The sequence below is a fragment of the Malaclemys terrapin genome, chromosome 3 (assembly GCF_027887155.1).
Source record: "Malaclemys terrapin pileata isolate rMalTer1 chromosome 3, rMalTer1.hap1, whole genome shotgun sequence".
In the NCBI taxonomy this organism is placed as follows: domain Eukaryota; kingdom Metazoa; phylum Chordata; order Testudines; family Emydidae; genus Malaclemys; species Malaclemys terrapin.
Genome location: NC_071507.1, coordinates 3,321,905 through 3,337,717, shown reverse-complemented (window position 1 = coordinate 3,337,717; position 15,813 = coordinate 3,321,905). Strand labels below are relative to the sequence as shown.

The window sequence follows — 15,813 nt, the reverse complement described above, 5'->3', positions numbered from 1 at the left end:
CCAGACACCCAGCTCCCAATGGGATCCAAACCCCAAATAAATCCGTTTTACTCTGTATAAAGCTTATACAGGGTAAATTCATAAATTGTCCACCCTCTATAACACTGATAGAGAGAGATGCACAGCTGTTTGCTCCCCCAGGTATTAATCACTTTCTCTGGGTTTATTAATAAACAAAAGTGATTGTATTAAGTATAAAAAGTAGGATTTAAGTGGTTTCAAGTAATAAGAGACAGAACAAAGTAAGTCACCAAGCAAAAACACGCAAGTCTAAATACATTAAGACACTGATTACAGGTTATATCTGACCCTCAGAGATGTTCCAATAAGCTTCTTTCATAGACTAGACTCCTTCCCAGTCTGGGCCCGATCCTTTCCCCTGGTCCAGTCCTTGTTCGTTCCAGCAGACATCTCAGGTGGTAAGCAGGGGATTTCTCATGACTGGCAGCCCCCTTTGTCCTGCTCCACCCCCTTTTAAAGCTTTGGCACAAGGTGGGAATCCTTTGTCTCTCTGGGTCCCCACTCCTCCTTCTAAATGGAAAAGTACCAGATCTAAGATGGATTCCAGTATCATGTGACATGGTCATTGTTGCTGTAAGATCTAGTCTCCATTCTTCCCGGGCTGGCCCACACCTACACAGGTAAATAAACCATTTACAACCAATTGTCCCAGTCACTGGGAGCCATCACGATTCTAAGCCACCATTAATGGCCCACACTTTGCATAATTACAACAGGCCCTCAGAGTTACACTTCATATTTCTAGCTTCAGATACAAGAATGATACATGCATAGAAGTAGGAGGAACATATTCAGTAGGTTATAACCTTTGCTATGATACCTTACAAGAGACCTTTTGCATACAGCATATTCCAGTTACATCATAGTCACACTCACAAGCACGTTTCCATAAAACATACGGAGTGCAACGTCACACCCCCGTCCCTGTGTGCGGCCGAGCCGGTCCCTGGCCTCCCTCGCCCCCCGCAGGGCCTCCACGGGCAGCGAGAGTCCTGGCCCGGGGCGCCCTGTGGGGAGTCGCTCAGCCTGGTGGGCCTGTGTCTAACCGGGGAGGTTTGTGCCCTGTGCAGGGTGGCATTGACACGCGTGTGCGTGGCATCGAGATCCTGGGGCCCAAGCCCACCTTCTGGCCGATCTTCAAGGAGCAGCTGTGCCGGCGCACGTACCTGTTCTACACCACCCAGGCGCACACGTGGTGCCAGGAGATCGCGGACGAGCGCATGCAGCTGCTTCAGCTCTTCAACAGGTGAGGCCTGTACCCGGGGTCCCCCCAGCGCTGACAGAGCCCCCGGCAGTGCCCTGCCCTGTGTGTGTGTCTGTACCCGGGGTGTCCCCCCAGCGCTGACAGAGCCCCCGGCAGTGCCCTGCCCTGTGTGTGTTTCTGTACCTGGGGTCCCCCAAGCGCTGACAGAGCCCCCGGCAGTGCCCTGCCCTGTGTGTGTCTGTACCCGGGGTCCCCCCCCCCCCAGCGCTGCCCAGAGCCCCCGGCAGTGCCCTGCCCTGTGTGTGTCTGTACCCGGGGTCCCCCCAGCGTTGCCCAGAGCCCCCGGCAGTGCCCTGCCCTGTGTGTGTCTGTACCTGGGGTCCCCCCTGCGCTGACAGAGCCCCCGGCAGTGCCCTGCCCTGTGTGTGTGTCTGTACCTGGGGTCCCCCCAGCGCTGACAGAGCCCCCGGCAGTGCCCTGCCCTGTGTGTGTGTCTTTACCCGGGGTCCCCCCAGCGCTGACAGAGCCCCCGGCAGTGCCCTGCCCTGTGTGTGTCTGTACCCAGGAGCTGCCCCCCAGCGCTGCCAAGGCCCCAGGGCCCCACCAGTGACTGGTGCGGGTGTCTCTGTTGTTGCAGGCTGAACTGTGCCCTGCGGCACGAGCAGGTGTTTGCCGATCGCTTCCTTCCCGATGACGAGGCGGCCCAGGCTCTGGGCAGGACCTGCTGGGAGGCCCTAATCAATCCCTTGGTGCAGAGCATCACCTGCCCAGGTACCGGTTCCCCCTGCCTGGCTCCCCGCTGCCCCCAGCCCGCCCGGCCCGCCTGGCTCAGCCTCCCCTTCTGGCCTTGCAGATCCCAGCGGCGTCAGCCCCCTGGCCTGGCTCCTGAGCGAGTACCTGGAGAACCTGGAGACGGCCCGACGCGCCAAGAGCCGCGCCACCATCTTCAACTCCCGCGTGCGGCGCCTGAGTCACCTGCTGGTGCACGTGGACCCCGGCAGCCCGGAGCCCGAGGAGCTGAGAGCCCCGGTCAAAGCCAGTAAGGGCCCTTCCCCCGTGGGGCTTTGGGGCCAGGCAGGGAGTGGGGCGGGTCCCGGGCTGGGGCTGGGGGAGGAGGCCCTGGCGTGCTGCCCGGGGCTGAGTGGGGAGAGGGGTCCCTACGGGTAAGGACTCTCCGGGCTGCCTTTCGCACGTCCTGCCGGAGCCGGGCACTGGCGCCGAGCTGGGCTCGACCCTGTGTGTGCCCGATGCCTGCAGGCGGGGTGAGGTGGGAGAGCGCTTTGCGGGGCGGGCGGGCAGACCCTGGGCCTGGTGCAGCAGAGGCTGCTCCTCAAGGCCCTGGGGCCGGGGTGTAGGAGACAGAGACGTGGGGGCCTAGCCCAGCACTCAGATCCGTGGGTCTGGTGCCCACAGGCAGAGCCGGCAGGTGCCAGACGCCCCTCTGCAAAGGCCAACCCTGTTGTAGGGGGCAAGATCCCGGCCGGGCGTGGCTACTCCGCTGCCCCGGGGTGCCTGGGGCTGGCTGGCTCCCACCCGCCCCAAGCGCCAGGCTTGCCCCTGCACCCCCCACCCCACTCAGTGACTGTGTGGGGCTGAACTGGGCCCCGCCGGGGAGGCTGGGAGGGTCGGGCCCAGCCCTCACCCCACAGGCGGCTTTGGGGTCAGGGAGGGGGTAGCGTTGGCGCTGCCCTCGCCCTGCACCCCGGGCACTGCTCTCACATTGGCCCCCCCGTGGCAGACGGGAAGAACGGGAAGAACAAGGAGACCAGCTCTGGGGCCACCAAGGTGTCGGGGAAGAAGCCCAGCAGCATGACGGGGATTACACAGTGCTGGAGGGGCGTGGTGCAGCAACAGGTGTGTGCGGGGTGGGGGTGGGGGGGGCGATGGGGGAGGGGCGTGGTGCAGCAGCAGGTGTGTGTGTGTGGGGGGCTGTTGATCTGTGTTTGGATCTGCTGCCCACCCCCTCCCCACCCTGCATGGGGGTAGCAGGCCCCCATCCACCTCTGTCTCTGTGGCTCCTGCCCCAGGCCCATGGGACACTAGATACGGAGAGACCTACCCACGCCTGGCCTGGCCTGTTCCCCTGAGACCCTCCCCACCTTGGGGGCCACCCCCACGCCCGGCCCACCCTGTACCCCCTGGGGCTGACCAGCCCATCCCCCCAGGGCCCTCCCTCCCCACGCCTGGTCATGTCCCGTTCTCCCCCCGCCCCCTCATCCATCCTGCCCCCCACAGACACCTGTCCCGGCCTGTCCCCTCCCCGCGTCCAGCCCAGCCTGTACCCCCCCGCACCCAGCCTGTACCTCCCCCTCCCCCCGGGGCTCTCCCCGCCCGCCTGTAACCGTGTGCCACCTGCCCCTGCCCAGGTGAAGCGGTTCCTGGAGTCGTGGTGGCAGGGGCCGGACTTCGTGGAGCGGTACTGCCGTCTCTACCTGGGCCTGCGCAGCGCCATGGAGGAGCTGTTCGGGCAGCAGACGGCCTTCGCGCTGGCCCTGCGGCAGGGCTTCTCCGGGGGCCTGCTGCAGCTCTCCTTCCTGACGGCCATGCACGTGAGTGGGGGGCTGGCCTGGCCCTGGGGGGGGAGCCCGGGGCCCAGCAGCGCTTCCAGGCTGGTCGGCCGGTGCCAGCCCGTGGGGGGCTAGAGGCTGCCTGCGCCCCAGTGGGGCTGAGTCCCCCGGCATCGGCTCTGCCCAGCCACGCTCCTGGCTGCCGTCCGGGGTCTGAGGGGTCCCAGGTGCGTGGGGGTCTCTGCCAGTTAACCCCCGCTGCGTCCGCTTCTGCTCCAACAGCCCTGGGCCCTGAGAGGGAGCGGGCCCCTTGCTCACCGCCCAGACACGCAGCTCCCACGGCCCCGCCTCCCCCGGAGCCGCTCCCCGATTCCGCCTCCCTGTCTCCACGGGTGGGGTGACCCCTGGGAATGACCCCAGCTCCTAGGGAGTGGCCTCCCCCTCTGCAGGACTGTTCCCTCCCCCCGAGCCCCCCCATCATGTGGGTGTGCCCTGAGCTGCTGTGGGGAGCCGCCCCGAGCAGGCCCTGGCAGCTGGCGCTCTGCCCCGCAGGTGAGCGAGCAGTTCGCTCGCTACGTGGACCAGCGGATCCAGGAGAGCCAGACAGACGCAGGCAACGTGGAGTCGCTGCACCGGCTGCAGCGGAGCCTGGAGCCCATCCTCTTCCTCTCCGGCCTGGAGCTCGCCAACACCTTTGAGCACTTCTACCGGTGAGGGGCCCCGGCCGGGGGCGTGGGGAGCTGTGCCCCCGCCCGGCACGTCAGCGGGTGCTGGTGCCTGGCTTGTCATGGGGGCTCTGGGTCGGCTCGGGCCGTGGGCTCCCCAAAGTCCAGCCGGACCCCGGCCACCAGCCCAGAGCCGGCGTCCCCAGCCGTGGCTTGCAGGGGGGCAGCAGGGCACTACGGGGCCCACAGGCTGGGTCAGGTCCGGCCCCGGGCCCCACAGCGAGCACCAGCTGCCGGCCGGCCGGGACGCCCTGCTCCAGGGCATAGCGAAGGCAGGGAGGGGCCCAGGGGCCGGGAATTGGGGGTGGCTCCGGGGGGGAGGCGGGGGCTCTGGCCCCGCCCTGAGGCCGGCTGCCGTTGCAGGTATTACCTGGGCGACCGGCTCCTGGCCCAGGGGAACGTGTGGCTGGAACGGGCCGTCGTGGAGCAGATCGGGCTCTGCTTCCCCAACCGCTTCCCCCAGCAGATGCTGAAGAGCCTGAGCGAGTCGGAGGAGCTGCAACAGCAATTCCACCTCTTCCAGCTGCAGCAGCTCGACAAGCACCTGCTGGAGCTGGACGCGGGCCAGGAGGACGTGGTGAGAACTCGGGGGGCGGGGTCTGGGCCGTGCCCCCTCCCTTCCCCCAGGGGGCGGGGTCTGGGCGGTGCCCCTCCCTTCCCCTGGGGGCGGGGTCTGAGTCTGGGCCATGCCCCCTCCTTTCCCCCGGGGGGCGGGGGCTGGGCCGTGCCCCTCCCTTCCCGCGGGGGGCGGGGGCTGGGCCGTGCCCCCTCCCTTTCCCTGGGGGGCGGGGTCTGGGCCGTGCCCCTCCCTTCCCCGGTGGGGCGGGGTCTGGGCCGTGCCCCCTCCCTTCCCAGGAGGTGCCGCAGACGAGCCCCTGGCGGGAGCCTGACCCCTGGCACCCCTGCGCCGTCCCCAGGCGATGGAGGAGGAGCCGCCCGAGCCGGAGGAGGAGCCGGAGGTGAAGGTGCTGGCCCTGTCCCCGCGCTGCTGGACCATCTCCCCGCTCTGCTACCTGGAGGATCCCAGCAGGTGTTTCCCTCGGCCCCTCGGGGGCTACTTAGCGCGGTTCGCTGACTTCTACACCAACAGTGAGTCTGGGTGCTGGGGGGGGGCGCGGGGGGGCGGTCACTGTGCCCCATGGTGGTGGCGGGGAGCGGTGTGTGACAGGGGAGGGGGGACCGGAGGGGATGTGACAGGGGAAGGAGCACCGGGGGGTGGGGGGGCGTGTGACTGGAGAGGGGGCACCAGGGGGAGGGTGGGGAACGGGGGCTAGGCTGAGCAGTGGGGTGAGCTCCAGCCTGGGGGTGGGGGGCAGCCCCGGCTGGCTCAGGGACCCCGTGGGCCTGGCGCTCTGGTGGCTTTGCTGGGACTGGCCGCGTCTCTTGCAGGTCAGAGCCGGTTTGGCCTGGAGCACACGAAGCCGCGGCGCCTGCAGTGGACGTGGCTGGGCCACGCGGAGCTCCGGTTCGCGGGCAGCACCACCCTGCACGTCTCCACCCTGCAGATGTACATCCTGCTGGGCTTCAACAGCGCCCAGGTGGGACCCCCGCTCCCCTGGGGGGTGGGATCTCACAGCTGGTGCAAATGGGGCACCAACTGCTCCTGTCCTTGCAGCCCAGAGAGCGCCTTCCCCCCAGCTTATCCGTATGGGGCAGAGACGGTCTGTCCTCCCCCCTGGGCAGACACCCCCCCCTTCCCTCGTGTTCCCCCCCCCCCCCCCCCTCCTGAGCCCTTGGACTCTCATCTCCACAGCCCTGGTCCCTGCCCCCCTGTGGCCAAGCAGCCGCTGTTTCCCCCAGGTGGCTTGTGCCAGAGGAATCTGTGTTGTTATTCTCTCCCCTTTGCCCTCCCCCTTCCCCCCAGCCCTTCCCCCTCAGCCCAAAGTGACCTCGCCCCATTGCCCCAGCCCCTGGGCCGTGGCCCCAAGACACCTGGCCTGGTTGGCCTGTCCTGGCCCCCAGAGCTATCGCCCCACCGCCATGGCCCTGCCCCTGCGTATTCACTTCCTGTCTCCTTTGCGCCGCAGGAAGTTGCTGTGGAGACCCTGGCCCAGGCCACGGGGCTGTCTCCTGTCCTGCTGAGCCACGCACTGAAACCTCTGACAGGAGAGGCCGGGATCCTGACCCAGAGCCTGCCTCAGGGGGGTGCGTATGGGGGGACCGGGCAGGGGGGGTTGAGCCCTGTCCCTGGGTGGTCCCTGAACAGGGGGACCACAGCTGGGGATGGAGCCCTGGAGCCCCTGCGCTGGGCCTGGTGGGGGTGTGGAGGGTTGGCCGGGCTGGGCTGGACCCAGAGCAGGTGCCAGGGAGCACGGGGCATGTCTGTGAGCTGGAAGGGGGTTTGCGTCTGGAGGGGCCAGTCTCCAAGCAGGGCCGGGGGGGGTGCAGTGGGAGGGGAAGAACTGGGCTGGTGGCTGTGGAGGGGCTGGTCCCCAAGCAGGGCCAGAGTGTGGGTGGGTATGTGGGAGGCCTTGGGGCTGGTCCCCAAGCAGGGCCAGAGTGTGGGTGGGTATGTGGGAGGCCTTGGGGCTGGTCCCCAAGCAGGGCTGGGCGGTGGGATATGTGTGTGTGGGGGGGCACATGGAGGGGCTGGGATATGTGTGGGGAGGGCCATGGAGGGCTGGGGCTGGTCCCCAAGCAGGGCTGGGCGGTGGGATATGTGTGTGTGGGGGGGCACATGGAGGGGCTGGGATATGTGGGGGGAGGGCCCATGGAGGGCTGGGGCTGGTCCCCAAGCGGGGCCGAGGGGTGGTACAGGGGAGGGAGGGCCCATGGAGGGCTGGGGCCGGGGGTGCTGGAGGAACCGTTCCCCGGGCACGGCTGAGCGCGGCTGTGTCGGTCCCAGGCGTCCTGCGTCTGAACGAGGCGGCCCTGGCGCGGGCGGCCGGCCAGCGCCTGTGGCTGCTCCCCAAGCAGACGTACCTGAACGTGGAGGATGACGAGGGAAGCACCCTGGAGAGGAAGAGGAACATCATCTGCTGCCTCATCATCCAGATCCTGAAAGGGGAGAAGGAGCTGCACATCGATAACCTGGTGTTCAAGGTACGGGGGCCTGGCAGGCGAGCGGCCGCGCGGCTCCGCGCCCCGGCAGTCAGAGTAACCGCCCTTTCCCCCCAGGTGATCGACGCCTGTCAGAAATGGGAGTCTGGCCCTGCCCTGAAGTTCCTCAGCTTCTGCTGCAGCAGCACGGACGTGCTGTCCTGCACCCTGCACCTGCTGAGCCAGGGCTACGTGCGGCGCCAGGAGGACAACCCCCAGCTGCTGGAGTACGTCTCCACGGAGCCCACGCCCTCCCCCTCCCCCTCCCCGCCCCAGCAGCGCCCGCCCCAGGTCACCTTCCAGACGGTGGAGATCAAGACGATGCCCAACACAGCCTGCGCCGAGAGGAGACAGACCTTCTCCACCTTCAGGTAGAAGCGGAGCGGGGCTGTGTGCGGGGGCCAGGCGGGCACGGACACTGACACTGCCCCGCGGCACTGCTCCCTGGGGTGCCAGAGCCCCACCCACAGGCAGTGCATTGGCTGCCTGGTGCTGGGGGTCTAGGCACGCCTGGGGCTCGAGCCAGGAGAGAAGTCCTGCCTGGGCCCAGCCACTGCCCCTGGAGCACAAGACACGATTCCCAAGGGCTTGAGGTTTTTAATTTAAATAAAACAGCTGTGCTGATCTGTGCCCTCCCTGTGCTGATCTGTGCCCGCAGCCCTGGGCCCTACGAGGGAACGGCAGAGCTGGCATCTCACCCCCAGTGTGCAGGGGCTTGGGCACCGCTGGAGGTTATGGGGGGCTCCCTCCCTTGCTCTGGTGAGGCTGGTGCCAGCACCCCCATTAGGCTAGTGGCAGAATTGAGCCATCCGGCTCCATTGGCAGCTCCTGATTCTCCCATGTGCCTGGGGAGGAGGGAGTCAGCGTTGATGGCAAGTCCCTGGAGCTGGGCTTGGCAATCCTGGCCTCTAGGAGTGCCCCCCCCGGCTGGCACTGTCTCCCAGGAGCTGCGCCCCGGGCAGCGCCCGGCATCTGCAGCAGCCATTGCCATGCCCGGTTTGTAGGCCCCCAGCGCCCGCCACGTGTGGGGTTCTCGCCCACCAGAACGCAGCTGTGAGAGAGGCAGCAGCATTGGCCGTGGCTGAGGGGCTCTGCACCCCCTTCCCGCCCGGGGCCCAGCTGCACACACCCTGCACCCCTGTCACAGTGGTACCAGCATTAATTTATTAAAATTAATTCAGAAAAGCAACCATACAGTAAGTTTAAAAAAAATAGAATCTTGTAAAAAAAACAGGGTAACGCCCCCGCCGGCCGCCCAGCCCCCAGTTTGGGTCTCCGAGGGCAGGGAGTGGTTTGGCAGCATGAGGGGCTGGGCTGGGCTGGGCTTGGAGTCTGCCAGGCGGAGGGCAGGAGTGTGAGATCAGCTGCAGTGCCAGGGCTGGGGGGCTGCCACACTCCTCCTGTGAACCCTATGCCAGCCCGTGCCCAGGGTCCCCCATCTGCAGCGGGTGGGCCTGCCCCTAGCATTTCTGGGCGGGGGCTGCAGCTCGGACTGACGGGTGGAGGCTCGGTGAAGGGCTGGGTGCTGACTCCTGGCGCTGAGGGCACAGCTGGGCCAGCCCAGCTTTCTGCTCCCCCCCAGCCATTGCCTGCCCCCCAGGCTCGCTGCAGCACAGCTCCCCTAGCGCTGGGGCCCTGGAGCTGATGGAGGAGGAGGCCCCCACCTGCAGCGCTAGGAGAGCCTCAGCTTGTCCACAGGCTGCAGCTCCGGCAGGGGGGCTGGGCCCAGGTCTAGGGGCTGCTGCAGGGCCTTGAGCAAGGGCTGACCCCCCCTAACCAAAACAGCAGGGTGGGGCAGAGACCCCTCAACTGCCTGGAGCTGCCGAAAGGGGGTGGCTGAGTTAGGCCCTGGCCAGAGGGTGCCACTGGCTGAGCTACCCCCTGGCACGAGCCAGAGCAGCCTGGTCTGCTGGTGCAGCACCAGTAAGACGCCCTCAAGCAGCTCCCAGTCCCCCTCCCTTCCCTGGGGTGGCCCCCTGCCAGTGGGAGGCTGGCCTGGGGGGCGGCAGCGCTGGAAGCCACGTGGATCCCCTGTTGCACCAGTTCGAGCTGCATGTTAAAAGCCCCCTGGGGGAAAGAAACTGAGTGGGAACAGCCAGGGCCTGGAGCGGGGCCCAGCAGAAGGGACAGGCCATGGCCATCGCTGCCTCCTGCCACACTCAGCAGAGTCCCGGCTCCCAGGCCGCCCGGCTGGCTCACACGCTCTTCGCGTAGCCAAAGATGCCCACGGGGAGATGCTTGACGTGTGTTGGCCACTGCGCTGCTAGCTGGAAAAACTTCACGTCGTTCCACTCCACGCCGTCGATGGACACTGAGAGGAGAGAGCAGAGCGCCAAACGTAAGAACGGCCACCCTGGCTCAGACCAGCGGTCCATCCAGCCCCGTATCCTGTCTTACGACAGTGCCCAATGCCAGGTGCTTCAGAGGGAATGAACAGAACAGGGAATCACCAAGTGATCCAGCATCTGGCAAACAGAGGCTAGGGACACCATCCCTGCCTATCCCGGCTAATAGCCATTGATGGACCTATCCTCCATGAACTTATCTAGTTCTTTTTTGAATCCTGTTATAGTCTTGGCTTTCACAATATCCCCCGGCAAAGAGTTCCATGGGTTGACTGTACATTGTGTGAAGAAATACTTTCTTTTGTGTGTTTTAAACCTGCTGCCTATTAATTTCATTTGGTGACCCCTAGTTCTTGTGTTAAGAGGAGTAAATAGCACTTCCTTGTTTACTTTCTCCACACCAGTCATGAATTTATAGATCTCTATCAGATCCCCCCTCAGTCGTCTCTTTTCCAAACTGAGAAGTCCCCGTCTTATTAATCTCTTCTCATACGGCAGCCATTCTAAACCCCTAATCATTTTTATTGCCCTTTTCTGAACCTTTTCCAAATCCAATAGATCTTTTTAGTGATGGGGCGACCACATCTGCACAGTGTTCAAGATGTGGGCGTACCATGGATTTATAGAGAGGCAATAGGATATTTTCTGTCTTATTATCTATCCCTTTCCTAATGGTGCCCAACATTCTGGTCGCTGTGCTCAGAGCGCACATGCAGTTCAGCTGTGCGGGGCAGGGCTCTGTGTGCATGTCCAGCTCACCCCCCCAGAGCTGGGCCGGGGGGAAGGAGAGATTCTGGCAGAGCTCAGCCAGCCCCCGCTGCAGCCTGCCGGTGTCCGAGTGGTGGGGCAGAGCTGTTGGCCTGGCTGGCTCTCTGGAGGGGTGTGGCATGGTGGTGGGCCGCCCTCACCTCGGAGCATGGTGTTCTGGTGCTTAGCCGTACAGATCAGGCGCGTAATCCCTTCAATGACTTGGCTTTTGGGCTCCAGGTCCTTCTCCTTGGGTTTCTTACTCAGGAACATCACTGGGAGGAGAAAGCAAAGACTCCTAGTGCCAGCCCTGCCAGGGGAGCCAGGCGGGGACTCTCCGCCCCCTCCAGGGCAGGCTGGGACAGGTGCAGGCCCTGCCTGGGCCTTTGCCAGCCGTTACCTTTCTTGTTCTTCTCCTTGGTGACCACGGTCATGGCCATGGTGCTGGGGGGGACCAGCTCCCCGGCGCTGGGCACGCGGCTGACCTGCAGCGACCGGAAGTTGCTCTTCAGTGTGTTCTTCAAGCCCATCTCCCGCTTTTCTCCCTCCTTCTTCTTCTCCGGCCCCTGGCATGTCCAGTAGTCGACCTGCAGGCCCATCACCTCCACGCCGGGGCTCAGGGACCTGGGCAACAGCCACAGCAACATAGCCCCAGCCACGCTCTGCCCCTCAGGGCTGAGCCTAGCCATCCCCTCCCTGTACCAGCATCCCTCTGGATCCAGCCCCATTCGGGTCTCCCGCTGCCCTACAGCCAGCTCCAGCCCCTCCTCCCCATGGGCATCACCCGCAATCTCCGCTTTCATTTAACAACCAGAGAGTCTTGGGCCCGGGGGCTGGGGGGGGGGGTGGCACAGCCCCCGCCCCTCACTGCCTGGCAGTGTGTACCCCACACGGTGCAGCATGGGCCCCCTCCCTTCTGGGCCAGGGGACGCAGAGGAGGTTGAACACGCCAGGTGGGCTGGGACAGAGCAGTGTGGCTGGCTCTGCTGGAGGGAAATGGTTAACAAGTCTGCGGGACATTAACCCTACTCCGGCCTCCCTCCAGTCCCCCTGGCGGAGCCTCACCCAGCCCCCGAGAGGCCGCTGCTGACAGACGGGGAGGGCGGTGGGGTGCCCATGGCCTCCTTGCTGTGGGGGGTCCCTGCGCTGGCTGGAGTTGCGGAGCTCAGCAGGGAACTGGTGCAGACCGTGGCGTCATCAGAGTCCACTAGCAAGAGGGAAAGGCAGGGCCAAGTTAGAGGGATATGGGGGGGCTGAGGGGGGGGGTGTGGGCATATCCCCAGGGCAGCAGTGGGGCTGCTCTGGGGCCGAGGGCCATGACACCCCCTTGCCTTTGGCTTGGTGCTGAGGCAGGATGGGCACTTGCAGTCCTGGGGCCCTGGCCCTGAGGGGTGTAGATGGGACCTTCCTGGCTCCCTTGGCCAGCCGAGGCTGCAGCAGGGCTTGGGGAGGGAGGGGGGCCCCTGGAAGGCTGCAGCCCCCTGAGGTTCCCCACCAGCGGGGTCCCTGCTGTCCCCGGTGGATCCTGGGGGGGGAGGGGGCGAGGCAGAGCCCGGAGCAGTGACACCCCCCCCCACTGCCCCAGGCCGCAGGGTGGGCTCACCTGAGGCGCTGAAGGACTGTTCCACAAGCCCCACCTTCACCACCTGCAGACAGAGAGACGTTAGCCAGCTCCCCTGGCCCTGCGACCGGCCCCCCCACCCCCCTGTGTCCATGCGCCCGGCAGGGCTGGCGTGCGGTCCCCCCCATCAGACACTCACCCCAACAAATGGCACAAACTTCTGGCAGGAGTCGTCGTCTGGGCTAAGCGAGGGAAGAGGGGAAAGGTCAGACGGCAAACCCACCGCAGGGAGCTCGCGGCTGCCTTCGGGGCTGGCAGGGCCGCAGGGCGCCAGGCCACTGGGCAGGGCCCTGCTGTGCCTTCAGGCTCGCGTTGCCACCTACGGGCCGAGCAAGGCTTTCTGCAGGGCCGTGCCTGGCGCTCCCGGCTGGCAGGGGCAACCCCCAAGTCATTCGCCACGTAGGGCAGTGCCCAGCCCGCCCGGCTGGCAGGGGGAGCCCCCGAGTCGTTCACCCCAGCGGGAGCAGAGCACTGTGGGGCTGGCGCATCCCTGCTCTCCTGGGGCCAGGCTGGGTCCCCTCCATGCACAGCACCCGCCCGACACTGCAGCCCAGGCTCAGGCAAGTAGAGAGGGCAGGGGAGGAGCAGGATAGCGACAAACAGGGAGCAGCGCAGGGGGGCTGCAGGGAAGGGAGGTCACATGCAAAGCTCCTGGCCCGGGCCCTGCTCTGGGGCCGCAGGGCAGAGGGGAGCCCGAGGGGCGGGCAGGGGCACTGGTTCTATTCCAGACACAGATGGGCCGGAGGGACACGCAACGAGGCGACAGCGCAGCAAGCCACGGGCCAGTACCTGATATAAAAATCAAAATAGAGGCTTCTCTTCCTTGGGTGCCACAAACCAAGAGAAGGGAGAGATGAGCGCGCTGCTGGGACGCGCCGTGACAGCCGGGCCCTGGCGGGCGCAGTGCCAGCCCCATGCACAGCCCCAGGGCCCAGCCCACTCCCCAGGGGCAAGACAGCTCCAGGGCCCATTCAAGGGGCTGACCCCTGCACCCCTCCCCAACCCCACCAGCACAGACGGCGTGAAAAGGGCCTTGGTACCTCCCAGCGCTCTGCCCAGGGGCTAGCATTGCCCCTCACTCCTGACCCACAGCCCCCTGCTCCCCCCAGCTCTGCCGCTGCCCCTCACTCCCGACCCGCAGCCCCCTGCAAGCCTAGGCTCCCCCCAGCTCTGCCAGTGCCCCCCCACTCTCCCTGCTATCCCAGCCCTGGGTTTCTCTGAATGAGGCTGGGTGGTCGGTAGCTCTGTGGGCTTTTCCCCAGCTGGCCACGCTGCTCTGCCCTCTGCCTGCAGCTCACGTTCCTGGCCTCACCGTATGCCTTGGGTCTGCCAGCACAGGCCGGGGATCCCAGTGCCCAGCCCAGACGCCAGCGTCCAAGCAGCTGGGCTGCCCATGTCCCCGGCCACGCTCCCACCTGGCAGCTGAGCCAGAAAGCACTGAGGCTCCGTGGCAGCAGACAGCGGAAACCTGGCCGGCTGCACACGGGAGCCTTGCACTGGGCCAGCGGCGTGAGAGAACGACAGCTATTGGTGCCCCCCGAGCATAGGGGGAGTGCGAGCAGGCACCAGGAGAGCGCACGGGATCAGAAATGAGGCCCCGGAGGGAAGGGTCACCTCTGCTCTCTGCCTGGGCCCCCGCACTCCGCGCCGAGGGATACGGCACAGGCAGGCCGGGTGGGAAGAGCACTGGAGATGCCCAGATAAATGCCACCCTCTCAGGGCTCCTGCGGCTGCTTCTGCCACTCACACACTGGGGGGAGGCGGCTGAGAAGGGGACTGCACAGGAGACCCTGCCTTAGTTTGGGGGACCCCAGCCCGTCCAGCATAGGGCTCGGCCAGTCCTCCCCTCCCCCACCCTTGCTGGTCTTTCCTCTGCCATCCGGCTAGTTCAGACACCTTCCTGGGGCGTTGCATAAATCGGGGGCACCCAGCCGGATTCAAAGAGCCAAGCCCCAGATTTGCCTGGGGAAGGGTCCTCGGCAGCAGCTGGCACCGGCTGGAAAGGCTGGGCGGTGTCCAGGGCGACTGCCTGTGCCCCCGGGCATGAGCGCTCACTCCTGCTCTCACCTCTTCTGTTTGTACGTCAGCATAGCCTCGGAGATGGGCAGCTGGTGAGACTGGCTGGCTCCTGCAATGAACTGAGCCACGCGGCCAGGGACGTCCACGGTGTCTGGGGAGGCAAGGTGTTACCTCTCAGCTGTGTGCTCTTGGGGAACCGGGGCACAGTACCCAGCCTGTCTGACTCACGAAAGACCTTCTCCCCCCTCCCAGCCTCTGCTTGAACCAAAACCAATCAGAAGAAAGACTTACAAAAAGCAATGAAAAGGCCGTGGGAGACACCCCTAAACCTCTCTGGACAAGGGTGACAGGATTAAGGCAACGCCCCTAGCCCCACTTGCATCAGAGATGGGACAGGGAGGCATCCCCATTAGCCTACAGAATGGAGAACAGAGATTCCCAGGCAAGAACCACACAGAACTCTGGGACCAGAAAGGCAGGGAAGCACAGCATGATGGGGGATCTCTGCTCCAGATGTTAATGTACCCGTTTGCACACACCCAGCTCAGCAGTTATCAGACCAATTCTAGTAATAAATCCTCTATTAGTACCCAAAATACTGAAGCTGCCTAATTGCATTGTGAGCTCCCTCCAAGAAACACCGCCCATAGCCAGGAATGAGCAGTTCCTATTGTGTAGCCTGAACAAAACAACTTTGGCATACTCCCTTGAGCCATCAGTTTACCCATAAACAAATCTAGTGTCTCCCTTGAACCATTGTTCTTTCCCTACAAAAACCCCGACCCACGCTCAAGTCAGTGCTCTGATGCCTGGATCTAAAATCTGCATCAGTTCCATTGGGACTTCATCTTCTCCTGACTGATCGTGCTGGGGGCGCTGCGTGTCTCCAGCACTCCGGACCCCCAGCTGGGACCCCCAATGGATTCAAGCTTCCCGGACTGGTGAGAACCCAGCTCTCTCTCTCTCTCTCTAGGTTTAGCTTTCTGACCCTGACTTGTGGGATCACTTACAGTTTTCTAACCCTGACTTCTGTAATCAAATTTAAGTTAGATTTAATATTATGACTGTTTTGTTTGTTTGGCTCCCCGGTGGTTACCACCTGGCAATGAATAACGTTCACGGTTAAGCTGGTTGCTTCTCTCTCTCTCTCTCCCCCTCATGATTGTTTTTTGGTTTCTTCACTCACTCTGCAGCGATGCTCCTTGTACCTAAGCTAAAGATCCCTGCAGCCAAAAACCCTGTGGGGTTTGCTCATCCAGTGGGTTACGACCAGAACACTTGTAATGTGAAAGTGGGGATAGGGACGTGCTGAACCCGGGACGTATGAGGGTGGCAGCTTGAAGTGCTGCTCAACGCAGACTACTGAGTCCAGGGGCATATAAGGGGTCAGCTTGGGAGTGCTGATTAACCCGGTCCTCTCAGACACGCTCTGTTAACGTTGTGACATTATTGACATAAACTGGGACCATATAGATCATTGTTGCAACCAAGGTCCTGTAGTGGCACCCAAATCTTGTATAAAGGGGGTCAAATGGGGTGTCTAGGACAAGGTTATGGTTTACTGGTTATGATTATGCTGTCTATA

The 15,813-nt window shown here is 64.3% G+C and overlaps 2 protein-coding genes across 3 annotated transcripts in view; one reads left to right on the top strand and one right to left on the bottom strand.

Annotated features, from left to right (window-relative positions):
* Positions 1–8,120, top strand: part of LOC128833828 (cullin-9-like) — a 43,533-nt gene extending 35,413 nt beyond the window's left edge. Inside the window, exons 19-30 of the mRNA XM_054022006.1 lie at positions 1,092–1,267; positions 1,863–1,996; positions 2,079–2,264; positions 2,964–3,079; positions 3,592–3,774; positions 4,285–4,442; positions 4,821–5,034; positions 5,375–5,546; positions 5,847–5,995; positions 6,485–6,602; positions 7,303–7,499; positions 7,575–8,120. Coding sequence (XP_053877981.1) covers positions 1,092–1,267; positions 1,863–1,996; positions 2,079–2,264; positions 2,964–3,079; positions 3,592–3,774; positions 4,285–4,442; positions 4,821–5,034; positions 5,375–5,546; positions 5,847–5,995; positions 6,485–6,602; positions 7,303–7,499; positions 7,575–7,871 — 2,100 coding nt within the window. The 3' untranslated portion in view covers positions 7,872–8,120. The remainder of the gene's footprint in view (positions 1–1,091; positions 1,268–1,862; positions 1,997–2,078; positions 2,265–2,963; positions 3,080–3,591; positions 3,775–4,284; positions 4,443–4,820; positions 5,035–5,374; positions 5,547–5,846; positions 5,996–6,484; positions 6,603–7,302; positions 7,500–7,574) is intronic.
* A 517-nt stretch (positions 8,121–8,637) lies between these two features.
* Positions 8,638–15,813, bottom strand: part of LOC128833829 (phosphofurin acidic cluster sorting protein 2-like) — a 108,704-nt gene continuing 101,528 nt past the window's right edge. The window contains exons 18-25 of one of the 2 annotated variants that reach the window (XM_054022007.1): positions 14,277–14,379; positions 12,999–13,031; positions 12,349–12,391; positions 12,192–12,234; positions 11,654–11,795; positions 10,989–11,212; positions 10,750–10,863; positions 8,638–9,807 (exon numbers count right to left, since the gene is read on the bottom strand). In XM_054022007.1, coding sequence (XP_053877982.1) covers positions 9,692–9,807; positions 10,750–10,863; positions 10,989–11,212; positions 11,654–11,795; positions 12,192–12,234; positions 12,349–12,391; positions 12,999–13,031; positions 14,277–14,379 — 818 coding nt within the window. In that variant the 3' untranslated portion in view covers positions 8,638–9,691. The remainder of the gene's footprint in view (positions 9,808–10,749; positions 10,864–10,988; positions 11,213–11,653; positions 11,796–12,191; positions 12,235–12,348; positions 12,392–12,998; positions 13,032–14,276; positions 14,380–15,813) is intronic. The other variant, XM_054022008.1, reaches the window with a different exon arrangement.